Raw genomic sequence first — 26,854 nt, 5'->3', positions numbered from 1 at the left:
GATAAGGTTTTCTAATCACCCATAATTCAGAAAGAATTACAAATAACACACAATCATAAAAGTGCACTTTTGCCTGGAAATGTATAGTCACCTAGCACAGCGATGGTTTACAATTTGACCAGAGAAATCAGAAATTGATTTATATCTGTCCAAAGCATTGGGCTCCTATTTGCTTGTCCACTAGACTGTGAAACTACTCTTCTGCTTTGTAAGTATATTTTCTTGTTCTCCCCTTCCTGTATCAATGGCTAATTTTACCTTTCTTTGATACCACAGATGAATAATTCCCGAAGATTCTTGATACTATTGTACAGAACAAGATGGCTGCCAGCATTCTCACAAAACAACAAAAGAAACCAGTGCTAGAATTTTGAGTACATGTACTTAAATGCATAACCCTAAAAAAGCACCTAATTATATAAATCAGAGGTCTGAGCCCCAAGTGGAGTGCCAGAGGGGGTCTGGTGAACACATCTTTAAAAATAAATGTGGGATACTCTCAAACAAGTAAATTAATCTGAAGTGCTTTCTTGTCTCTGGGGCTATTTTAAAATATCAGATCAATTCTGTACACATCACATAAAAGAATGGTATTGAAAACTTCACTTTTGCCTGGCTATGTGGTTATTTAGATGACAGAGGCATCTTACAGAATGCATAAAAACTGTCAGTCTGGGTTTCTGAAGGGCTTTGGATGACCAGTGAGGGACTCACCAGCAGCATCACCCAGAAGACAGTGGGATTGGCAACCATTATCCAGAACATCTGCAACCTGTATTTGGCTTTGGATTTAATGCTTCTGGTCTCCCCATTTTTAGTCTTTCTAAACTTCACCACCTAATATTGAAGTGACTTCCAATAACTAATCCTTTTTATAAACATTACAGTCATATTTGATTCTGTAGAAACCCACAGTATTTGTGTTTTTCATTTTGGAAGGTTATTTGGAAACCCAAGCCAATATATTTTTTCAAGTGTGACTAAGCTGTTGTCATTCATTTTACACCGACCCTAACACTCTCTAGGACCCATTCCACTGATCTCTGTGTGCTCACTAATCCAGTCAATGCAGCAATGGAAGAATCAGTTTGGATAAAAGAACAATAAATCCAACCATTATCTCAGTTCTATAAAAGTAATATTTGAGTGCATTAGTAAGAAAGAAAAGAAATAAGAACTAGCAAATGCACAATTTGGTGGAAAAAGCCTACACGTAAAGTGTTTCATCTAAATTTAGGAAGTTGGGGAGGAGGGGCAATTCTAAAAGGGCCACATTAATGAATCACAAATAAAAGATTCATGAATAATAACTCCAAAGTAATTTATTCATATGTTATACCTATAACAATAATTATATGATAAGAAAGCAAAATTTTAAGGTCATTCATACATACTTTCAAATGTAAAATGCCATTAAGAACCCATCACGTACTATGTAAAAATATGGTTTATGTATTTATTTATGTATTACATTTACATTGGATTTTGTGTGAAATATGCACATCATATATTGATTTTATGCAAGCACTCATATAATTCAAAAATATATTTAGTCAATAAGTATTTTTGAAATATTGTTTCATTATCTATAAAAAAATTTCCATGTGCTTTTTTTTAATAAAGATATATATATATATAGCGCCTTTTAGGGTTGTAGGGATCTTTGAGATCTTGTTTAGCTAATCCCTCTCAAAGCTCAGAAATCCAAGTGACCTGTCTAAGGTCACAATGGTATTTGGTACCAAACAGGGGCTTGAATCCCTCAATTTAGTACAAAGTTCTTTCCATCCAGTTAGGTTCCCCAATTGTTTGCACATATGTTATCAATTATTAACCAGAAATTCTGAATCCTTGAAAAGAAAACCTACTCAATAAGAGTTTAGTTTTTTTCCCACTAAGTTTCATTTGCCCAGAAATGCAATTAGTTATAATGACAAAGTCCAATTTAATGACTACTAGGCCAAATATAATACACCAACCCATGTGAGGACTTGATAACTGTCCCATTATCTTAAGCTCCCTTTCCAATGACATCCTCACCCCTGTCCACAGACAGACTCTTATTATATGCCATCTGATTGATCAGATTTCTAAGAAACAATTACTCAATTATTTAGCTCAATTGGTTAGAACAGTGTGGTAATGGGGTCAAGGTCATGGGTTGGCTCCCCTGTGTGGGCCAGTTAGCTTGGACTTATTCCATAACCACAGGCTCTGCTTCAAACCCCAGACAGTATTACAAATGCATGCCAGTGGTCAAAAGGGCACTTGCCAAGAAAATGAGGACCGAGCGGCATAAATCCATCATTCCTCCCAAACAACAGCTCAATGCCAGTTTTGTTGAACATACGTGGGTTAATAGTAACATTTTCACAGGTGAAAGACAGAATATGATTCCTGGTTTTGTAATACCATAGAATTAAAATTTTGAATTTAAAAAAAGAATTTTTAGGAAATGTGAAAGTCCATGGTGAGATTTAAATTCAAGGAAGCATTTGAGATTTACAGGGGAAGTTTTAAATTTGAACCAGTGATTTCTATGAGCTTTTAAAACATGAAAAAAAATCAAACCAACAAATTAGGTCCATTTTTGTGAAATATTATAATTTTTAAATATTGGCTAAGATTTAAAAGAAAATAATACTCTATGGCCCAAATGTAAAGTATATAAAAACAAAATTCAGGATCCCAGCTTGCAAATATTGGGGTGTCTAATTACCTATGTATCTATATATTAAAAATAACTTTCAAATCAATGTACTTACCTTAAGTGTAACTTACTGAGCTTTTTAACTCTTGGTTACCTATTTGCTTAGATCCCAGCTCATGTTGATCCAGGGGTATCAGAATTAAAATACACAAAAGAAGGATGAGCCACTTTCATAGTAACCATTATAGAATGTATAATGAAGATCAGTACAGGCTGGAGTTCCTGGGTACCACTTTGTAGATGAAGCAGGATCATACCAAGCTTCCAATTTCTACCTAAGTATGTTTTTTGAGTACCACACATGAATTATCAATGTATCCTTCAGAGGGTCCATTGTAGAAATTTATAAATCAGCAGAACTAGAATAGTCAATTCCACAAAATAACATTTGTGTGTGTGTGTGTGTGTATAGTTTAGATTTTGTTTCTAAAGTTTAAAATCCTGAAGTAAAAATTCCTGTGATTTCATTCTGCATGGTTTCATACAAAACCAGTCCAACCTTCCTTTTCTTAGGTAGCAAAATAGGGGGAGGATACTGTATTCCCACTGCTCACCAATACAAGCTGTAGGGATTTAGGACAAGAAGGTTCATGGTATAAATGTTGAAAGTACTAGGGAAAAAGTACTATATAGACTTGTTGGCATTTGGTGATTTATTAGCTAATTAATTGATATATGACAAATTCTATGAATTCCTGCAAACTAATTAAATTATACATCTCAGGAACAACATAAGCTGATCAGATTTCTTACTATCTCTATAGCCTAAAAATGCAGGGCCCAGGCACACAACACACTTGGTCTACCCCTCCCCCTGAGGAGCAGAGACCTCCAGAGCCTAGCCTTTGGTGACCAGCAGAACACCTGTGGGAGATCAAGCCGGAAGAAAGAACATCAGATAATGAAGACAAAGTTTACAATCTAGAAAATAAAGTTGACCACACAGAGAAGAAAGTTAGAAACCATGAATAGAACATCCAAGAATTATAGGATAGCATCAAAAGACCAAATCTAAGAGTTATTGGGATAGAGAAAGGCACAGAGTTTCCAACCAAAGGAATGTACAATCTCTTCAATGAGATAATATCAAAAATTTCCCAAGCATGAAGAACGAATTGGAAAACCAAATACAAGAGGCTTATAGGACACCAAATGTACAAAATTGCAATAGATCTACACCAAGACACATTATAATGAAAATGCCTAGCATACAGAATAAGGACAGAATCTTAGAAGCTGCAAGAGAGAGGAATCAGATCACATAAAGGGGAGACAAATTTGTATCTCAGCAGATTTTTCAACCCAGACCCTCAAAGCCAGGAGATAATAGAACAACATATACCAAGCTCTGAAAAAAAAATAGATGCCAACCAAGAATCTTATATCCAGCAAAACTAAGTTTTAGATTTGATGATGAAATAAAAACCTTCCATGATAAGCAAAAGTTAAAAGAATTTACAACTAGAAAGCCTGCACTACAGAACATATTTAGCAAAGTATTCCAAGAAGAGGAAATGAAAAACAATGATGAAAATCAGCAGAGGAAGGGATTACACTAAAGGAAAATCTAACCAGAAGAGAAACCAAGTCACATTAAATACCAATAATAAATAAAAATGGCTGGGTATACAAATCATGTCTCAATAATAACCCTGAATGTTAATGGCCTAAACTCACCAATCAAAAGACAGAGACTAGCAGATTGGATTAAAAAAAAAAAAGGACCCAACAATATGCTGCCTCAAAGAGACTCATCTCATAGAAAAAGACATTCACAGACTGAAGGTGAAGAGTTGGGAAAAATCATACCACTCACATGGTCTGCGGAAGCAAGCAGGGGTTTCCATCCTCATATCAAATAAAGTAGACCTCAAACTAAAGTCAATCAAAAAGGATAAAGAAGGTCACAACATACTGCTCAAGGGAACCATACACCAACAAGACTTAACAATTATAAATATATATACCCCAAACAATGGAGCAACTATGTTCATCAAACAAACCCTTCTCAAGTTCAAGAGTCAAATAGACTACAACACAATAATTTTGGGTGACTTTAACACATCTCTTTCATCACTAGATAGAACTTCCAAACAAAAGCTGAACAAAGAAACTATAGAACTCAATAATACAATCAATAACTTAGACTTAACTGACATGTATAGAATATCCCAACCTTCAATAAGAGAATATACTTTCTTCTCAGCAGCACATGGGTCCTTCTCTAAAGTAGACAATAGACTATGCCACAAAGCAACTCTTAGCAAATATAAGAAAGTAGAGTTTCTACCCTGCATTCTATCAGATCATAATGGAATAAAATTAGAAATCAATGATAAAAGAAGAAATAAAATCCACTCCAATACCTGGAGGCTAAATAATATGCTACTGAATGAACAATGGGTTACAGAAGACATCAAGGAAGAGATTTAAAAGTTTTTAAAGGTGAATGAGAACACAGATACAACATGTCCCAAAATCTCTGGGACACTATTAGAGCAGTTCTAAGAGAAAAGTTCACTGCATGGAGTTCATTCCTTAAGAGAAGAAAAAGTCAACAAATAAAGATTTAACACTACATCTCAAAGACCTAGAAAAAGAAGAACAAATCAACACCAAAGGCAGCAGAAGATAGGAAATAATTAAAATCAGAGCTGAAGTCAATGAAATTGAAATAAAAGAAACAATTAAAAAAGTTGACAGAACAAAAAGTTGGTTCTTTGAAAAAATAAATAAAATTGACAGACCCTTAGCCATGCTGATGAAGAGGAGAGAGAAAACTCAAATCCCTAACATATGTGATGAAAAAGGAAATATCACAACAGACACCACATAAATACAGAAGATAACTAGAAATTATTTTGAAAACCTGTTCTCCAATAAAATAGAAAATATTGAAGGGATCGGCAAATTTCTAAAGCCATATAATTTGCCCAAATTGAATCAGGATGATATACACAATTTAAAAGATCAATTTCAAGTGACAAAATAGCAGATGCCATCAAAAGTCTACCAACCAAGAAAAGCCCAGGACTGGACGAATAACAGCCGAGTTCTACAAGATCTTTAAAGAGGAACTAATACCAATACTCTCCAATTTATGTCAGGAAATAAATAAAGAGGAAGTACTTCCAAACTCATTCTATGAGGCCCATATCACTCTGATTCCAAACCTGGCAAAAATACATTAAAAAAAAAAAAAAAGAAAGAAAGAAAACTTCAGACCAATATCTCTAATGAACATACATGCAAAAATTCTCAATAAAATTCTGGCAAATTGAATGCAAAAACATATCAAAAAGATTGTGCACCACAATCAAGTAGGTTTCATCCCAGGGATGCAAGTTTGGTTCAACATACGGAAATCAATAAATGTAATTCATCACATGAACAGATTTAAAGATAAGAATCATATGATCATCTCAATAGACATAGAAAAGGCATTTGACAAAATACACCAGCCATTTATGTTCAAAACACTAGAAAAACTAGGGATAACAGGAACATATCTCAACATCATAAAGGCTATCTATGCTAAGCCCCAGGCCAACATCATTCTAAATGGAGAAAAACTGAAGGCATTTCCTCTAAAAACCGGAACAAGACAGGGATACCCTCTTTCATCACTTCTATTTAACATAGTTCTTGAAACACTGGCCAGAGCAATTAGACAGATGAAAGAAATTGAAGGGATACATATAGAAAAAGAAGAATTGAAATTAGCACAGTTTGCTGATGAAATGATTCAATACCTGGAAGGCCCTAAAAGTTCCACCAGAAAACTTCTATAACTAGAAAACAAATTCAGCAATGTAGCAGGATATAAAATCAGCACCCATAAATCAAAGGTATTTCTGCATATCAGTGACAAATCCTCAGAAAGGGAAATGAAGAAAACTACTCCATTCTCAATAGCCTCAAAAATAGATAGATAGATAGATAGATAGATAGATAGATAGATAGATAAAATACTTAGGAACCAATGAAAGAGGTGAAAGATCTATATAATGAAAATTACAGAACCCTAAAGAAAGAAATCAAAGAAGACCTTAGAAGATGAAAAGATCTACCTTGCTCTTGAATAGGCAGAATTATGGGCTGGGGCTGTGGCTCAGTGGTAGAGCGCTTGCCTGGTATGTGTGAGGTACTGGGTTCAATCCTCAGCACCCCATAAAAATAAAATAAAGATATTGAATAGGCAGAATTAATATTACCAAAATGACCATACTTCAAAAGCACTATACAGATTTAATGTAATTCTGATCAAAATTCTAATGCCATTCTTCATAGAAATAGAAAAAGCAATCATGAAATTCATCTGGAAAATAAGAGAGCCAGAATAGCTAAAGCAATTTTTAGCAGGAAGAGTGAAGCAGGTGGCATCACTAGACCAGATCTTTAACTATACTACAGAGCAATAGTAACAAAAACAGTAAGGTATTGGCACCAAAACAGAGTGCCAAGAAAATGCATTGGAGAAAAGATAGCCTCTTCAACAAATGGTGCTGGGAAAACTGGAAATCCATATGCAACAAAATGAAATTAAACTCCTATCTCTCCCTGTGCACAAAACCCAACTCAAAATGGATCAAGGACTTAGGAATACAACCAGAGACCTTGCATATAATAGAAGAAAAAGTAGGCCCTAATCTCCATCATGTGGGATTAGGCCCCAACTTCCTTAGTAAGACTCCTGTGGCGCAAGAATTAAAATCAAGAATCAATAAATGGGATGAACTCTAAAAAGCTTCTTCTCAGCAAAAGAAACAATCTGTGAGGTGAATAGAAAGTCTGCATCTTGGGAGGAAATCTTTACTCCTCACATATCAGACAGAGCATTAATCACTAGGGTATATAAAGAACTCAAAAAACTAGACACCAAAATAAACAAATAACCCAATCAATAAATGAACCAAGGACTTGAAGAGACACTTCTCAGAAGATGATGTACAATCAATCAACAAACACATGAAAAAATGTTCTTCATCACTAGCAATTAGAGAAATGCAAATCAAAACCACTCTAAGATATCATCTCACTCCAGCCAGAAGGGCATCTATTATGCATACAATCAGCAATAAGTGTTGGCGAGGATGTGGGGAAAAAGGCACACTCATACACTGCTGGTGGGACTACAAATTGGTGCAGCCAATATGGAAATCAGTATGGAGATTTCTTAGAAAATTGGGAATGGAACCACCATTTGACCCAGCAACCCCTCTCCTTGGTCTATGCCCAAAGGACTTAAAAACAGCATACTTCAGAAACACAGCCACATCAATATTTTTAGCAACACAATTCACAATAGCTAAACTGTGGAACCAACTTAGATGCCCTTCAATAGACAAATGGATTAAAAAAATGTGGCATATATACACAATGGAATATTACTCAGCAATAAAAGAGAATAAAATAATGGAATTTGCAGGTAAATGGATGGAGTTAGAGAAGATAACGCTAAGTGAAGTTGGCCAATCCCCAAAATACCAAATGCCGAATGTTTTCTTTGATATAAGAAAGCTGATTCATAGTGGGATAGGGAGGGGGAGCGTAGGAAGAATAGAGGAATTCTTGATAGGGCAGAGGGGTGGGAGGGGAAGGGAGGGGGCATGGGGTAATTAATGATGGTTGAATGTGATGATCATTATTATCCAAAGAACATGTATGAGGACACGAATTGGTGTGAGTATACTATGTATGCAACCAGAAATATGAAAAATTGAGCTCTATATATGTAATAAGATTTGTAATGCATTCCGCTGTCATATATAAATTTAAAAAATGGAAGGAAGAAATGAAGTAGAAAGGAAGGAAGGAAGGTAGGAAAAAAGGAAGGCTGTAGGAAGGAAGTGGGGGGGGAAGGAGCAGGCAGAGTTGAGTGGTGGGTTTACTCCTTCTTCCTCCTCCACCTCTTGAGGACACAGCAAGGAAGCTAAGTGACAGAGAAGGAAGCTATTCCTTTGCACACACCTCATCTCCTGGCAACCTGACCTTGGACTTATCAGACCCCAGGAAACCCAGAACTTGGACCCATGGAGGTGTTGCTATAAATCAGCCAGCCTAAGACACGGAGAGGCAGGAGTGTGACAGGGCAAGGCCTCTGGGCACACCTGTGTTTCTTGGTGCCACCGGCAGGACCCATTTGTGGAGCATAGGATTGGTGGCCCACAGGTGTGTCCTCGATCGCTTTGCATAGTTGAAACCACTGCCTTGCGGGTTCCAGGGTTCCTGGAGAGGGAGGTGTCTCAGAAATTCTGGGGAAATGTGGACTAGGACACGTTTGCTCTCAGCCCCATTGGAGTTAAGCAGCTGGCCCTGGATGTCTTAGGGGACAGGGCATTGTGTGAGGGTGCTGTGATGTGAGTAAAGGGCCACCACGTTAGGACACCAATCTTCCCGGGGCGGCAGAGAAAGGAGGGTGGACGTGCTATGTGTGGAAGGCCAAAGGGGCTGCAGGTGTTGGGACCAGACACTCCAGGGCCATTGAAACCCGCTACAGGTTTTGGTATGTGCAGGAGACTCTGTGGGTGTACAGAGTGCACTCATTCACAGGCTACTAGAGTTTGATCTTCCTGTTGTGACCCGGGCCAAGTTCCTGGGGGCCAGAACCCTCAGGGATAGAAGCAGCGTGGGCCTAGGCCAGATGCTACGGGGCCATTTGTGGCCGTGACCTCATAAGGGGCCATTGTGAGGGCACTCTGCGGGCCACTATATAAGGCAGCGGCGGCAACTGGGCTTCGTCCATCATGCAGGAAGCTCTTGGTGGTGACCTGTCGGACTCCCAGCTACTTAGTGCATTTGGTGGTGTGGTGGTTTGGCGGTTCTGGTGTGTGGTTTGGTTCTTTGATTTGGAGTGTTGTTGTTTTAGTCTTGCTTTGTCTGTTGGTTTTGCTTGTTGTGTTGTTTTAAGGTAGTGTCCTTGGGTGGCATGGCTGCCCCTGATGCATAGAGAGAGTAGTGAGAGTCAGAGTAGGGCGCCCAAGAGCTCCCAGCGGGGCCTCAAGGCCAGCTCATCCTTGGAGGATGCCTTAACGGGCCAGTATCGGGTGCTGAGGTCCATCGGGCAGGGCAACTTTAGCACCCTGAGGCTGGCCCACCACATCCTGACAGGGACGGAGGTGGCTGTGAAAACCCTGCGCAAGGGCGAGCTGGACCTGGCCTTCCTTCAGGCCGAGGTGGACATCATGAAGGCCGTGGAGCACCCCAACGTGGTGCAGTTGTTCCAGGTGATGGAGACGGCTGACCGCGTGTGCCTGGTGATGGAGTATGCCAGTGGGGGCCAGCTGCTGCAGCACATCCCAGAGAGGGTGGGCCTGCAGGAGGAGGAGGCGCCTGGACTGTTCCGGCAGATGGCCAGAGCCCTGCGCACATGCCACGCCAAGGGCATCGGGCACAGGGACGTGAAGGTGGACAACATCCTGATGGACGAGCAAAGCCACATCAAGCTGTGCGACTTCGGCCTGGGCTGCCAGTTCAGGCGGGGAGAGCTGCTGGACACGGTGTGTGGCACGCCCACCTACTGGGCCCCGGAGATGTTCCTCCTGGAGGAGTACGACGGCCTGTGGTGGACTTGTGGAGCCTGGGCGTCCTCCTCTACTTCATGCTGACCGGGCGCCTGCCCTTTAAAGGGACCACCCTCGGGGTGCTGAGGTAGCAAGTCCTCCATGGCACCTGCGCCTTCCCAGCCTGAGTGTCCGCCTGGTGGCCGAGATGCTGACCATGGACCTGGAGGAGAGGCCCAGGCTGGCCGAAGTCCTGAGGCACCCGTGGCTGAGATGGGGCCAGTGGCCTTTTGTGAGTTGTACCAGGGAGTGTCTCCCCATCTACCCAGACCTCTCCACGGTGAAGGCCATGCTTGACCTGGGTTTTGACCTCACCGACACCTGGATGTCCCTGAAGGCCCGAAAGTTTGACAAAGCCATGGCTACCTATCTCCTGCTCTGGCACCAGTACACGCAGGGGGCGGGCTTCATGGTGCAAAGGAGGTCTGTGCACTTGGGGCTCCAGCCCAGGTCTTCTGCGGGTTCTCTCCCAGCCACCCTGCCCCGCCAGAGGAGCGCCAGCAAGCCCACCTCTCACTCCAGGCGGGTGGTGCGCGCTGTGCAGCAGCCTCGTGGGGAGCAACTGCAGCCCTGGCAGAGGGGCAGCACGGGAGGCAGCCTGCCTGCCCTGGCCCTCCCCAGCCTGCAGGCCCAGGGCCCAGCTGCCCCTGGCAGGGCCCCGTAGCAAGACCTTGCCGCCCTGCCTCCTGGCATTGGGTCAGGAGGCTGCAGATCACAGGTAGAGGGCAGCAGAACCCCCCAGGGAGTGTCAAGAGTAGAACAGGCCCTCCCCAGGCAGCAAGCCCAAGGCGGGACCACGGGGCTCTTCCCAGGAAGGCACCAAGGCCTGGCGGAGGGTGACCAGGAGGATCCTCGCCTGCCTCACAGGAATGTGCTATTGCTGCGTGATGGCCCCCAGGACGGGGCCCAGACAGGAAAACGGGGTGGCTCCCATCACAGGAGGGTGGGCATGCAGAGGAGGATTGCGAAAGAGAGTGTCTCCTGCAAGGGTGGCCAGCTGAGATGAGTGCGCAGCCAAGCAGGTGGGTTGGTGCATCCTGATGCGGTCCCTGCGCCATCCCTAATGGCCTTCCCAAGGACATACCCCATTGTACATGGGTGGGTACCGACAGGGAGCTTGATGTGCTCATGCTCAGGCCAGTCCGTGTCTTTCCCCTCAGGCAGATGGCAATGATCTGGTGGGCATGTGCTCCTCAGAGGTGTGCCACCTGCAGGGGCCTCCTTCCCACGGGTTCCAGTCAGGAGGGCCTGCTGGGGACAGGACGCCTGGAGACAAGTGCTCTCCCGACCCACTCCCTCCCTGGGCTGCAAGAAAGACTTGGGAAACCTCTTCCTGGGACGCCCTTCCCCGGCCACCGTGCTCTCCACTGTCCCCTGTTTCTGGCATGGCAGACATGGCTGGTTCTTAATAAATTTCTCTTCCTCACACATACAAAAAAAAATATTGAATTCATTCAAGAAGTATTTATCAAACACCTATTATTTATCGGACTTTGTGGTAGGTGCTAGATATATAGAAAAAATAATTCAATGCTCCCTCTAACGAAATTCATGGTCTAGGGAATGCTTTTGGAATCTTAAGGAAGATCTCTCAGACTAAAACAAACAGGGTATGGAGGCTTTCAAGGTTACTGTGTTAGTATTAGTGGAGTCATGTAGATGATCTTGCTGGTTAAAAAGCTTCATTTTGTTTTATATTTTTTGAAATCTGTTTGAAACTATGGTTTTCCCTTTCAGGAAATGTGCTTACATTAGTATATTTAGTTTTTAGCTGACAGGTTCCCAAAAGATTACACATGTGTGCCTATCCAAGGATGTAAGTACCTGCTTTAATCCAATTAAAAATTTCCCAATGCCACAAATTAATCTCAGGCTTTGTAGTGAAGAGCTTATAGACACTTGGAAAACACAACAGAACTTGGAGGTTGGCATTTTCTCAATAGGAACAATAGGAACATAGGAAGATTAGGACTGACTGTAAGTTCATGGTTGAATCAACAGGTGCCAAGATTACATGGGAGTCAAAAACAAGTCAAAGACACATAATCCCTACTCAGACCTATTTTACTAACATGCAATCAATTCTCAGTGATTCACAGGATTTTTATCTACTATGTAGATTACCTACAGTCTGTGTTTCCTCCTTTTCTCTTTCCACTTTTATGGTCACCTGAGGACTCATTAAGTCTTCTACCAGAGGATGAGTAAAGGAAAGGAAAGGATATAAAACTTACAGCAAGTCAATTTTGCTACCTTTAAGTGGCTGGAGGAAGAAGGAGCTATTACAAGGCTTGTGGATAATGCGAAGATTTCAATTATCCATGCTCTCCATGTCAATCTCACAGAAATAATTAACGGATGGCTTTAGTCCTCCTTGGAACGTTAAAATGACTAATGTTTGTAGCAAACAACTAGAGTAAATAAAACAACATGAGGTATGCTCTGTGCTAAAGAAGATGAAAAACATACTTTTGAGTCCCAAGAAGTGATCCAACAAACATTAATCTAATGGGCAATTTCATGAATCTGAACATCAGATGCATGGACAAGCATCACAAATCATGTTTTAAGATGAGACTTCAACATCCATATGTTACGCTACTCACAACAACACAGGCAGTCTCAAATGAATCTGGCTAGTGAAAGGAGCCAGATCCAAAAGGCTATGTATTGTCTGATTGCATTTATGATAAACTGGAAAAGAAAATTACAGAGGTGGAAAACATCAGTGATTGTTAGGGGTTGCGGGGTATGGAGTGATTTGGGGTTATGGAACAGTTCTGTGAATACTTATTTGCACTTGTCAAAACCCAAAGAATTGGATACAACAAAGAATAATTTACATGTATTAAAAATAACATGTAAGCCAGGCATGGTGGCTTATAATCTCAGAAGCTTGGGAGGCTGAAGCAGGAGGATGGAGAGTTCAAAGTCAGCCTCAGCAATGGTGAGGTGCCAAGCAACTCAGTGAGACCTGTCTCTAAATAAAATACAAAATAAGGTTGGGGATGTGTCTTAGTGGTTGAATGCTTGAGTTAGATCCCCAGTCCATCCCCCCCAATAAAACATGTAAATGAGGATATGGGGGGAGCCCAAATAGGAATATAACCATAACAAATGAAACTATATTAAAAACCACTAACATAATCACTTTGTTACATTTGTTATATTCTGGATATGTTTGGGGAAGAAAAGAAGTAACCTAAATAACATCCACAAACTACTTTGGATACTACAAGGCTAAAGGTAAAAATTAATTATATACAAATACTGTCCTCTGGTTAGTACAAGGGTATGAGTTAGCAATTCTGAAACAACTTTAGGGACCTATTAGTGTTGAACAAATAAATTGTAGATAAGAACGTGTTGTGTGAGAAAGAAGTTAAAGTAAGAAAAGAGAAAATTAGAATATTGTGGTGCTGGTTTGAAATTGGAGGTATCAGAATAAACTCAGGTTTTCTTTATATATGTACAGAGATACTCCAAAATAAATGCAGATGTGTATATGCAAAGGCTAGTAAATATCTATGTCTGCATCATCTACATCTCCAAGTTCCATCTACTGAGAGGTAGTCTGCAAGCAATGAGACCCAGACAGTCAGATCCTACAGTTCCAGATCTTGCTTTCTGAAGAAAATTCTGCGATAAAGGGATTCAGGCCATTTTGGAGAAGTGGTTGATTCATGAGCTGTGCCAGGGAAAATGAGATGAGTCTGAGTCTTTCAGGGCACTGAAAGTAAGAAAGTTCTCAAGCAAGGCTAGGCAAGTTAAAGGGGAAAAGATGCTATTCTCAAAGTACTCCCCATAGCCAAAGCTAGAAAAATTTGAGCAACAAAATAAATAGGACTGGATGATAGCCTATAGAAAAAAGTAAATATCCACAAGTCTATAATGGTATAAATAAATGAGGGAGAAAGGACAGTTCCTCCTCAGAGAAGAATTCCAATTTGTATTTGTAGAAGGAAGGTATGAAATAGGGTATCACCATTGGATTACCTTGGACATAATGGCTGCTTACCAGAACTACTGAAGGATGCTACAATTAGGGGTGATAGTATAAAGAGAACATTTACACAGTCTCAAATATTTTCCCCAAGATAATTATTAATTACAAAGGGAACAGAAGTAACTTTACAGTGAAGGAATTTAGCAGACATGCTATAATGAAATAATCAAGGTTTACATTACCAGTTAGAAGACATATCCACATCAATGATATATCATATCCTGAGAAGGGCATGGCCCCTCAGTAATATTCTAGCCCCAGAAGGAATAAGTCTAATCATCATGAATCATCAACAAACCCAAACTGAAGAATGCTCTACAAATTGAGAGACTACTACTCTTCAAAATGTCAAGGTCATGAAAGACAAGAAATGACTGGAATGGTCATAGAGCATAGGAGACCAAGGAGACAAAAAGGATACAATGTGGGATCTTGGACGAGCTTCTGATACGGAAAAAGGATGCTGATGAGATTCAAATAAGGGTTTGTAGGTTACCTAGTAGTTTTATTAACAGTATTCATTTGTTAGTTTTAAGTCTTGTATCATAATTATCTTAACATTAAAGAAGTTGGGTGGGAAGTAACTGGGAACTAGGCTATTTTTTTTTTTTGTAGCTTGTCTTTAAGTCTAAAAGTAGAAAGAAAAGGAGAAGGTAAGGGGTGATTAGGGAAGGTTGAAGAAGGAAACACAGTTATTTTTATTCTGCTCTGTGTACCTCTATTATTTCTTACCTCTTACCAATTCACCTTTCCTACCCATTAACTGCAGCCTTCTCTCAAAAAAGAATTCATACACTGTCTACATGTTTCTGAGACTTCCAGAAATAGGTTCATTAATTTAACTGCTTTACCATGCACACCCTTCTCCCTTCACTTGTTTTGGTTGGGAATTCATTAGATTCAAAGGAAAAGAAAGTGAAGTTAGAGTAAAAGCCATGGCGATGGGAACTCTGGCATTAATGCTAGATGGAAGGATGAGCCTGAGTTGTACCAAGCAGTGGTGAAGATGAGAAGCAGAAATGGGTAAAACAAAACGAGATCCATTACTAGATATATGCAAGCCATAACTACCCAATGCCTTCTAAGCTTCCAAAGCTCTGACCTTATTAAACTTGAACATAGCCTGTTAAGGTACTCACTACCTAAGGCCACCTGTGATTAGCAGACCTACTATGCACAACTTGATTTTGACTAGTAAGGCTTTAACAAAGGCAAAGGTCCACAGATGATATCATTTTGAAAATTTAATTTTTACTTTTGTGTGTATAACATACCATTGGCAAGCATTTTTTTTTTCAAGTAAAAGGATTCAAACAAAAACAAACTCTCACTCTAACACCTGCTGAGTTAAATCATCATTGCAGAGATAGAAGATGCTTCCATTTTTTCTTTGTCAATCACACTCACTAGAGAATCAACCCAAATTTTCTATGGAATAATACAGAAGTCTTTCATAAAATTTTAATTTTTAAAAGCAATATAAAATAATAATATTCCTGTTAAAATAGTCTGGTTTGCTTTTTTAAAAAAATAAAATATAGTAATTACACTCCACCATAATTATGGAACTTAGATACATTCTGAAGTCATCCCTTAGCATGCATGCGTAGATTCCACTTAATGGTTTTCAAATGCTCAGGTTTATAGGAGGCCAAGCCCATGAAGCTATGGGAGGAGGGCTCTGTCTACTTATCAATGTAGCAGCTGTAAATTATCACCATGTATTTGATCACCTCTAACATTTTTGGTGGTAGCAGGGATTTGAAGCAAAACCAGAGGCAGTTCAGTGAATTTGTAGCGAACTAGCTGAATTATGGAGGCTCCGAGAACAACATTGCTCATATGCTTCAAATGCAGTACAGTTTTTCAATCAAAGTCCATGAGAATCAGTACTTAGACCTTTCAAACTCCTCTCCATATTTTTCCTCAGGAGTTTTTTTCATAGTTTCTGCTTTGACTTTGAAGAAATGCAGTGGTTACTCTTAACTAGAGCCTATCAGCTGCTGCCTCAGAAGTGCCCAGACAGTTCTCTTTTCTCTTTTATTTTTAAATCATGTCTCTTTTGTACTGACTTCCAACCCTGAGAGCACTCTCAGCTTTACCTGGGTGAGCTCTGGAAATACAAAAAGTACCCAGCAGGGATCTTTCATTTGGTGTATCTATTCTGAATGTAAACAGGGCAGTCTTGGCCTTCTTGGGTAACACAAAGAAAAATGAAATATCTTCCCTTTGCCTTTCTGGGTCTCCTCCCCTTCGGGAGATGGCTGACTCCAGGTACCCAATAGCAGGGCCTCAAGTCAGCTGGAATCCCTTGGTCTGAACTCTGTTCTAAGATCAGAGGCCGAAGTTGGTGGGTTGATGGATGCATGGCACCATGAATGGATTTCAGTGTATCCTCTCTTCCTGGCTTTTACATTTTTAGTCTGTTATCAGTGTGAGAGGGTGGTGCATCATTCTCCCTTGATCTTCTTGCAGAGGACATGAATGGCAGCCAGTGGGTATTGAGTTGTTTTGGGGTGTAAAGGTGGTGTGGTGGAGATTCAGGTAAAAACATATTTTAATCATATAATTGGATTATACCATTGTGATTCCTGAGCTCAGTATCAACACTGAGTAAAGGAACCCAAAGCTCTGTGGGCTCTTTGGTCGTTTGTGAAAAATATGAGCTGGAGGCTTCACTTGGCTGCTGGAGTTGGTGGGTGGTGGAGACCAGTCTCCAGTCCCCTGTGGGTTTCTCCCAGTCAGACTTGGAGTTTCTCCCTTGTAAGCTATGGCTGGGGATCCCCTTCTATTCTTTCTGGTTTACCCTCCTCCCTGTATCCTTCTGTCCCTCACTTCTGCCATTCTTTTCTGCCCACCCAGCTCCTAGCCCTGGTGATTACACCCTATGGTAGTGTTTCCTAATCTTCTCTAATCATGAGCAACTTGTTAAAAATGATTCCAGGGTTGGGCTGTAGCTCAGTGGTGCAGCGCTTGCCTAGCATGTGTGAGGCACTGGGTTAGATCCTCAGTACAACATATAATAAATAAATAAAATTAAGGTCCATTGACAACAACAACAACAACAAAAATAGTTTAAAAAAATGATTCCAGCCGGGTGTGGTGGTGCACGCCTGTAATCTCAGCTGCTCTGGAGGCTGAGACAGGAGGATTGCAAGTTCAAAGCCAGCCTCAGCAAAGATGAGGCACTAAGCAACTCAATGAGACCCTATCTCTAAATAAAATACAAAAATAGGGCTGGAGATGTGGATCAGTGGCCGAGTGCAATACCTGATGCAAAAAAAAAAAAAAGATTCCAGTGCAAACTTAGAATCAGAATTTCTAGAGTCAGAATCCTGAATCAAAATCTGCATGTTGCCAAGAATGCAGGTGAAGCCTAATTCAGGTAAGGGAAACACTGCCATTTGGACAATCCACTCTACTTTTCCTTCTAACTCTAAAAGCATTTCTTCTCTATCCACTAAAACCTTTCCTCTGACTTTTCATTTTAAGTAAAACTTGACTTTGTCGTGGTCCTTACAAATGGGAGCTGTGTATTCTCCCAGTTAATCCTCAGTTATTTCACAGAACAGTAAAGTGTGGAGAAGAGTTCTGATACATCATTTAGTGCTCAATTAATGTCAGTTATTATTACCATTATTATTGGTCCGATTACTGTCTGGGCCTAGAGGTTCCAGCATTTCCTGCCTCCTCTTTACTACTTAAAGAGCTTATTTTTCTAGTCATTAAAAAGCAAGAAAAATACGGCAACAAGTCTCTCCATTCTCACTGCAGCCAACTACTTTCCGTCAGGACGCCTGTGAATTCACAGGCTGAGTTCCCCAAGCCCTCCATCACACCCGCATAGTCACCCAGATCCAGCCTCCAATTCATTTTCTGCTGCCTTAGAACTGTGCTGTAATGATGTCACTTATTCCCCCACAGTTTTTACTTACATTTCCCACAGCAGTCATTCCAGATTTTACTCTGCTTTCAAATTGCACATTCCACAGCACCACCCTCTCAGCTGCACATAATACTTGAATGCGTCAGCCACAAGTTCACTTAAAGCCCAGCCACCACCTCAGATTTATTACAGGAACCATCAGATGACCAGCGCTAAGCCCCCATGTCTCCCCAACCTCTCCCAGTGCTTCGTGACGTCAGTTATCTCCACCACTGGTTTGTTTATCCTACCCCAATTCTCAGGCATCAACACGGCCCATATCTTCCATCCTTCCTAGGGTGGTATCTGGCTTTTTGCTTCCCTAGACTCTGCCTAGAGGAGATGTTGACACTTGCTTTCTCTGCTTGCTCAACTTCTCTTCATGTGGTGAGGCCATGCAGTTCTGTGTCCTCTGACTGCCTTGATCCCCATCTGACTCTAGCTAACCAGTGGTCTTCTAGTCCTCCAAAACTATTTTCTCATCTTGAAGTAGGGATAATTACAGAATAGAATGTATCAAAGGATTGTGGAAAGTTAGATGAGATAATATAAGACAAAGTGCTTAGAATTAAAAATACTTAGTAAGCAGTTACTACACATGTCTGGTTTTATTCCAAAGAAGTTTCCTAAACTTCTCTTCCTAAGGTCACCTAGTGATTGCGGAGGCCCATTTTCAAGTATTAGTCTTTGTAAATTTGATACATCTGGGCACTGTCTGCATCTGATCCTCCCTGACATTCGTTGGTGGCAGGACAAGTTTTCTTCGGGTGACTTCGCCTTTGCCTCTCCTTTCTTAACATTGAGAAGGGCTTCTTTCTCCTTCTCTCCATTTCAATCTACTGCCCAAAGGTCAGAACTCTGCACCAGTGTGTCCAGAGCGCCTCAAATCCAAGTAAAAATGGAACTTCCCTTTTCCTCTAAGTCTCCTCCTGCTCCTCCTCTGCAGCTCACCACAGTGTGGAGCCAGTGTGTCCTATGGGACAGTGCTGCGAGTGTCCCTGTCTCCATTCCTCCCAGCAGGCCCTGTGCTCTCTTCTCTGGTCTTTCTCAACAGCCATGAATCTCCTCCTCCAGTCCATTTCCCACACAGTCCTCTGTGTGTTCCTTCTGGAACATTTGTCAGCCTGGAAGTGCATTTAAACCTGGCTGGAAGGTCTCTGTTGGCCGGATGCCTCTGAAATCAAGTTCCAGCTCTTTACTCTGATTGGCAAGGCCCTTCCCAGCTCAGCTCTGTAGCCTTATTTCCTAGTGAAATAAGGCTTATTCCTAAGATTACTTGAAATCAGAAGCAAGATCAAAATTGTCTGTGTTCTTCGTATTGTGCCCCACCCTGCTTTTCCCACGGTGAGTGTTAAATAATCTTAGTACATAAATATAAAGAGTTTCATTTTGCGGGGAGATACAATTCAGTGTCATTGGGCAAGTAAAATATCAGGGCAATACTCAATACTACAATGCCTGGAAATACTAGAAATCTAAGAGAAGAGGAACCTTGGGAATTACGTTTGGTGTGAGACAATTTCTCCAAATACATTATGGGATTACTTGTGTCAACATTTACCATTTACCTAAATACCATAAAGGGCCATTAAAATTTTGCGTAACATTAAATTTATCATACTGCTTAAAATTATTTAATTATAAGACTAATATACTTATCATCCGCTTAGTCATTTTATGTTCTTGCATGGTGGTCTATTCAACCTTTGATAAATTAGAAGAAATTCTACTCAAAAGCCTTTTTTGATTTCCTTGACTTTGTTCATTTTATTGTTACAATCTTAATTTATCTTCTTTTTTTTTCCACACATCAAACTGTCATACTAAAGAATACTAAATTCATTTGTCCCTGCTTGGAATATTATGCAACCATTAAAAATACTGGATGTGCATGTTGTGACAATGTCAAAAATTAGATATGATACCATATTATATAAAAATAAGAAACAAGATTTATACAGAACCAGGCAAAGATATATAGAATAAAAGGCTAAAGGAAATACATTAAAGTATAGAGATTATAGCTATGGGATTATGAGGAAGAATATCTTTTTAAAATATTTCTCCCCTATTGCCTGTAATATAGTTACATAAAATTTAAGTGGGGAAAAAAGACAATATTTATTTATTTATTTATTGTCTCTAAACCCCTATTTTGGCTTCTAAACCTCTAATTCTTTTCTTTCTTTCTTTCTTTCTTTCTTTCTTTCTTTCTTTCTTTCTTTCTTTCTTTCTTTCTTTCTTTCTTTCTTTCTTTCTAAACCTCTATTTTATCTCCTTCTTATTTCACTTTTTCTCTACCACTAAGACTCATGAAAATCGTTATTAATAGTTATCTGTCCTCTCACCTGGTCACAATCAGTAAATATGAAAAGTTTATAGAAGGCATAGTAAGAAAAAAAGCTCTAAAAACAGACCTCAGCAATTAGCAAAGTTCTAGGAAGATTTGGAATGGTTTAACATGAGATCTTTTCAGCATGCAGAAATAATCACCTTGTTACATGGCTCTGTGTGGACAGAGCACGTGGTAAGGTCCCTGGATCAGCACACTGAACAAGGGCAACTCGTACTGGGAAATCACTGGGCTGAAACCCAATCAGTTATTAATGCAGGGAAATCACTCTTGTTTTCAAGGACTAGATAGTAGCTTTGTTGTAGCATCAAAGTATTAAGTATAACTGAGGGTGAGGAATACATCATGCAATTAAGAGTTCTTCCTCTGTGTTGTCTTCACACACCTTTACATTTTTAGTAATGAAACTTCGACTAGAATTGATTCATCTTGACTATCTTCTTCTTTCCACTGTGGAATGGCTGGAACATTGGGCTAAGTCTGAACAGTTTCCACCTTGCTTCTGGGCTGAAGCGATGCAAGGAGCATTATGAGAAACTCAACCAAAAAAAAAAAAAAGCATCATAATTTATTCCTGTGGTGAAAAATTCCAACAGCCATGTCTTTTCTATAAAAATTTTCACAATTTTGGGAGTTGTCCTTCTGTTCCTCAGTTAGCAGACGTCTGCTCTCTACAGCGAGGATCACAGCAATGGAGAGGGCAAGTGATCTATTGCTTCTGAAATGATGTGAAGCTGAGGTTTCATTTTCATCTCATGATTCCCCTTTGAGAATCCCAGAACTCAAATGAAACATTGGTGCAGCATTTGGGACCCTATCCCAGCATCTGGAAGTGACCCTCTTCTCCAGCATGTTACATGGAAATAGCGTCCCCCTAATAGAGTATTTCACTTAGAAAGAAAAACAAATAAAAAATCAAGTCTGTACATTTTTCGACATTAAAAGTTTAAAAGAGAGAAAGTCATGCTCTTTAAAATTTTATGTAGTGTGGATAAGAAATAAATGTTAGGAGTCATTCAATAGGTAAAAATATTAGAAAAGAGAGGAAACCTTGAAAGAACTCACTTCTTTCCTCACATTCTCATTCCTTACCTTTTAGATTCACTCACATTTGAAATTAAGTTTTAAAATTAAATGACTGGGTTGTGAATAGGTGTTTCTTTTTAAAGAAGATACACCAATTTCTAATAAGTATACACACAAAAAAAGTATTCAAGCTTATTAGTCATTGGGGGAAATGTGAATCAAAACCAGAATGAGATAGCACATCAAACTCACTAGAATGGATATAATCCAAAGGAAAGATAATAACAAGCTCAGGTGAGAGGTGGAGAAATGGGAACCTCAACGCACTGCTGATGAGAAGGTAACAATGGTCTGTCACATTGTTACCATGTAACCTAGCAATTCCACTCCTAGGTATATACCCAAGAAAATGAAAACACAAATTCAGACAAAAATGTGTGCACAAGTATTGACTGCATTATTGTTTATAAGAACTAAAACGGAGAAACAACCCAAATGTCTACCAATAGATGAACAGGTCAGTAAAATATGATATCTATGTATACAATGAAATATTATTTACAATAGGAAAAAATGATGTACTGAGAGACATGCTAGCATGAGAAAACCTTGAAAACATTATACTGAGTAAATGCAGCCAGTCACAAAAGGCAAAATGGTATGTAATTTTACTTATAGGCACTTATGCAGACATAGGAAATGGATCAGATTATCTAGGGTTGGGAATGAACCAGAGAAATGGAGAGTGACTGTTCAAGGGTGCAGTGTTTCTTTTGGGGGTGATAAGATATCCTAAAAGCAAGGTGGTGATGGTTTCACAACTCTAAATGTATTGTGAATGTATATCCACCAGGTGAATTGTATGACATGATTTATATCTTACTAAAGAGCTCCAACCTATTACTACCTATTAAATGACTGGGTTATAGCTGTAGATGGACACAATACTTTTATTTATTTTTATCTTGTGCTGAGGATCAAACCCAGTGCCTCGTGCATGCTAGGCAAGCGCTCTCTACCACTGAGGTACACCCGCGGCTCCAAGTTTAAGCTTTTGATAAGACAATGTCTAGGATTTTCAAAGGAAAAAATTGCAAAAGCAGATGCTCTGACCATAGGTTATTTTCCCTGGAGGCTAGTCTTATAGTGCATGAATATGTACAACAATCATAAAATTCTCCAGCCTTGAATGCTAATTTCCCACCAGCATAGTGACCAATCGATAAACATAACATATCATAATTCTAAGCTGGTTTTGAATTTTACAGATTATAACTCAAAACTCCACAAAGAATTCGTATCCACATGTCTTATTTATATATTTATTTACCTGTACTAGGGATGAAACACAGCCCTCACACATGCTAGGCAGGTAAACCACCATTCATCTACATCCCCAGCCCTGTACCTACCACTTTTAGTAAATTTAACCACCAGAGAAAGTCAACCCCAGGTAGAACAAGTTTGTTTATATTTCACTGTATAGATGGAGCTGAGGTATAGCTCAGTGGTAGAGTACCTGCTCAGCATACACACGGCCCTGGGTTCAATTCCCAGTGCAAAAAAAAAAAAAAACACAAATCAAAACAAAAAATTTACACTGCCATGTTGAATGTACTATTTGTAACTTCCCTGACATTTTTAAAAGACGCCATGTTAGAGATATTAAAATAGAATATTCATTTTTCTCTTAAAACAATGAAACATAGGGAGCAGAGTGATGGGACAGATTCCCACTTCTGAGATGATTTTCAATCATTATAACAAAAATGACCAGAACACCTATCTGGGTCTGAGAACACCCAGCACTAGGCATTGGTGGGATGTGGTGCCAACCACACCAGGCAACAACACAAATGTTGGGACCTCAACAACACCCAGGTACCCACAGTTGCCCCTCTGGGGGTACTTGTGGTTGAAATGACGTGTACAAAAAATGTAGACTGCAGACCACCCACAGGCCAACAGCAACAAGTGACAAACCACACGCAGGCACAAGTATTTGAAGTTAATGGCTGCCATGCCAATGCAAACATGGCCTTACCACCCACTCAGAATGCACTGAACCTGCTTTTCCCTAAAGTCAAAAGTGCGACTGTCATCTGTCAATAATTTTGGAAATTCTTAAGTAACAGCTCATTCGGCTTTTGACATATAGATTCCCTCCTGCTCAATCCAAGAGTGATTCTTAGCAGTGCAAGTACAGGGGGGACACGGGATGGACATCATGGTGAATGGTGGTTCCCCCAGGCCTGGTATGAGGAGAGGGAGGAAGTCTGCTGGCCCTGCCCTGTGACTGTCCTGCTGCTTGCAGGCCCGTCCCTCAGTCTTCTAGAGAGGGACACGTGGCATGTTAACCTGAGCTGGTCCACCACGCGGGTTCACTAAGCAGCAGAGTGGGGAGAAGTAAACACTACTTCGTCTCATGAGACTCTCGCTACCTTTGTCCAGCTGAAAGCCCTCTGCTGCGCTCTGCACTCACATCCTCTCTGTTCAGTTACCACTTCAATGTGCTTTACCTGACAAAAGAATGCTTCCAGCAGATGAGGGCTTTTGTTTATTTACGCTTTTACTTGGTGACATTAAAAATTTGATTGCCTTATAGTGATGATCTTTTTTTTTTAATGAATTTGGGAGCCCTTCTTCTAGAAAATAACATGCAGCTCTATTTTGACCAATCGCATCATTAAGACAATGAGTTGGAAAGGTGAGAAATGACTGTGCCTTCCGCCTTCTTCTCCCTATGGACACTTCCTTTGTTTGCAAGGGTCCCCGTGTCACTCTGAAGGCACGTCCTTGGGGTATTGAGAGAAAGATGTTCTTGGGAGCAGTCCAACAGGGAAGGGCTCAGGGGACAAAGTCTGCAGGAGGAACCTCAAGCAGAGAAAAGTTGTAAACCTGTGGTGTGACTTGCTGCTGGCTGGTGACTGCAGTTGTTATTATCTACTTGTTCATTTTTGTTTTTTTTTAATTGATAGATGAAACTATCACTTATTGTGTACAACATAAAGTTTTATGAAGAATGTGAACACTGAGGTTAAATCTACCTAATTAACACATGCATTACCTCAAAAACTGATCATTTTTGTGGTGAGAACACATAATATCTACTCTTAGCATATATTTTTTCAGTATATATACAATATGGCATCACTAACTACAGTCACAGTGTTGAACATCTGAACTTATTCCTCTTATCTGTAATTATATATCCTTTGACCAATATCTCCAAAATTTTAAAATTACACATGTAGGTGAGATCATGTGGTCTTTGTCTTTCTGTGCCTCTCTTATCTCATTTAGAATGTTCTCCATGTTCATCATATAATCACAAATGACAGGATTTATTCTTTTTATAGCTGAATAGTATTCCATTTACAAACACCATGTTTTCTTTATCCATTCATCAGCTAATGGACACTCAGGTTGATTCCATTTCTTGGCTACTGTGAATAATACTGTAGTTAACATGGTAGTGCAAATACTTCTATAACATACTAATGTTATGTGCTTTGGACACATACCTGCCTGCCTGTTTATTTTAAAGGCCATTTTATTAGTTAACATGTCAAATCAACAAAAACAATCTTACTTCTCAGCTAATATGTTCCTGGTTCTGTACAAGTAGTGAGCATATGAAAGTTAAGGCCCTGGGCAGATCATTGCCCCATATAGAAAAGTTTTATTTTGCGATTTTAATTTTTTTAAATTAAAAATTTAATTCTTAATTGCAATTTTATGGCAATTGTCTGTAACAGGGGATGCAGGAGTACTTAGGACTCAATGAGTAAGTTGAAGAATGCTTCACAGGATGGAGCAGAGTGAGTGACTTGATTTGGGTCCTGAGAAATAAGGAGGCTTTGTTCAACTTTGGTTTCAAAGGATAGTTCCAGACAAAAGAAACAGAATTTATATTGAGAGAATAAATTCAAGAAGTAGAGAGACAAGAAGACAAGAACAGAACTTGAGGTTCATAGCCTATTTAAAGAACTTATATCTCATGGAAATACCACAGTGAATTCACTAATTTGCACAATTAATATGTGTTCAAAAAAGAATTCTTTGCATCTCATCCTATGTGTGAAGGGCAGCTGCTGGGGAAGCTGACATCCTTCTTGCTGATGGCAGGAGGAGGGAGGACAGGAGAAAGATGTTGGGCATGGGGAGACCAATCAGGAGTCCAGGACACCAGTTTTAGGGAGACAGAATACATTTCTGAAGTAGGAGGGTAACGTAGTGAGTGGAGTCTGGATAGCAGGCATGGCTAAGGGTACAGCTGGATATTGAGTAAAATCCAGACTCACAATTTGTCCATGATAAATCTCAGTATGCGCTGGGCACATTATCACTAATATATTTCACACCATCTTGGGAATGGATACTCGTAAGCTCTTTGATAGTACCTTTAAACCACCTAAGATCTGTTGCTGCCACAGAAGAAAGGGCAAGTGTTCAGTAGGTAAAATTCTATCGAAACTTGAAATATGCAACCGAGTCCCATTAAGCTTAACAATGAGGGAGCTTATATTTTAGTGTTCTGCCAGGAGACAGAACTGAAATATGGGCTATGAGGGACGCAAATGTCTGGGTAAGACAAGTGATACGGAAGAGTTACGAGGGCTCTTCAAAGTTACGGGTTGTTTTTTTCATGGAAGCTCCCCTGAATTGAGGACAGATACATAATCTGCATTACAAAGTAGACACAGGGCCTGTCTAAGGGCAATGACATGCCTGAAAATTTCATGTTCTGCAAATATCTTAAAATACTAGAGAGAATTGAACATAGGACAATGATGGTGCTTAAGATATAGTCATATGCACTATAAAAATTATGACTCAAAAGAGCCTCAAGCAACAAGTATAAATCCCCTTGTTGTTCTGACACCAGTATTTCACAGGTACTAGTATATTCAATCCCCATGTTTTAATTTTCTATATAAAAACATTTGGAACTATGCCATGGATATGAGAATGCTACTTTCCCCCTCTTTTAATGCATTTCTCAAGGTAATCAAGTGTTCTTCCAAGTTTTAAATTATAATAGCTCTACTATATTTCATCACATGGCCATATCTTTTATTGTGGAAAGTCCCCTCTTGTTGAATATTTAGATTATTTCCATTTTTTTTTGCTAATGTAAATGAATACCACAGTGACCATTCTTATTTATGAATAATTTCACAAAACTAAAATAATTGTAAAAGTTTTAGCATCCACACAATAAAAGGAATAAAAGAGGAAAGGATCCATAGATTTAACTACATAAACTCAA

At 39.9% G+C, this 26,854-nt stretch overlaps 2 protein-coding genes across 5 annotated transcripts in view; one reads left to right on the top strand and one right to left on the bottom strand.

Moving 5' to 3' along the window:
- The window catches only part of Pard3b (par-3 family cell polarity regulator beta), a 981,002-nt gene that overhangs the window by 216,127 nt on the left and 738,021 nt on the right, over positions 1-26,854 (bottom strand). The window lies entirely within an intron of this gene.
- On the top strand, positions 9,226-10,490 carry LOC125618186 (sperm motility kinase-like). The gene is given in 2 exon segments (XM_048808388.1): positions 9,226-10,264; positions 10,267-10,490. Coding segments are annotated over 2 exon segments (711 nt in total). The 5' UTR covers positions 9,226-9,651; the 3' UTR covers positions 10,365-10,490.

This window comes from Marmota marmota, unplaced genomic scaffold (genome assembly GCF_001458135.2).
Source record: "Marmota marmota marmota unplaced genomic scaffold, marMar, whole genome shotgun sequence".
Lineage (NCBI taxonomy): Eukaryota > Metazoa > Chordata > Mammalia > Rodentia > Sciuridae > Marmota > Marmota marmota.
The sequence above is the reverse complement of the archived record's forward strand: the minus strand, read 5'-3'. Positions and strand labels throughout refer to the sequence as shown.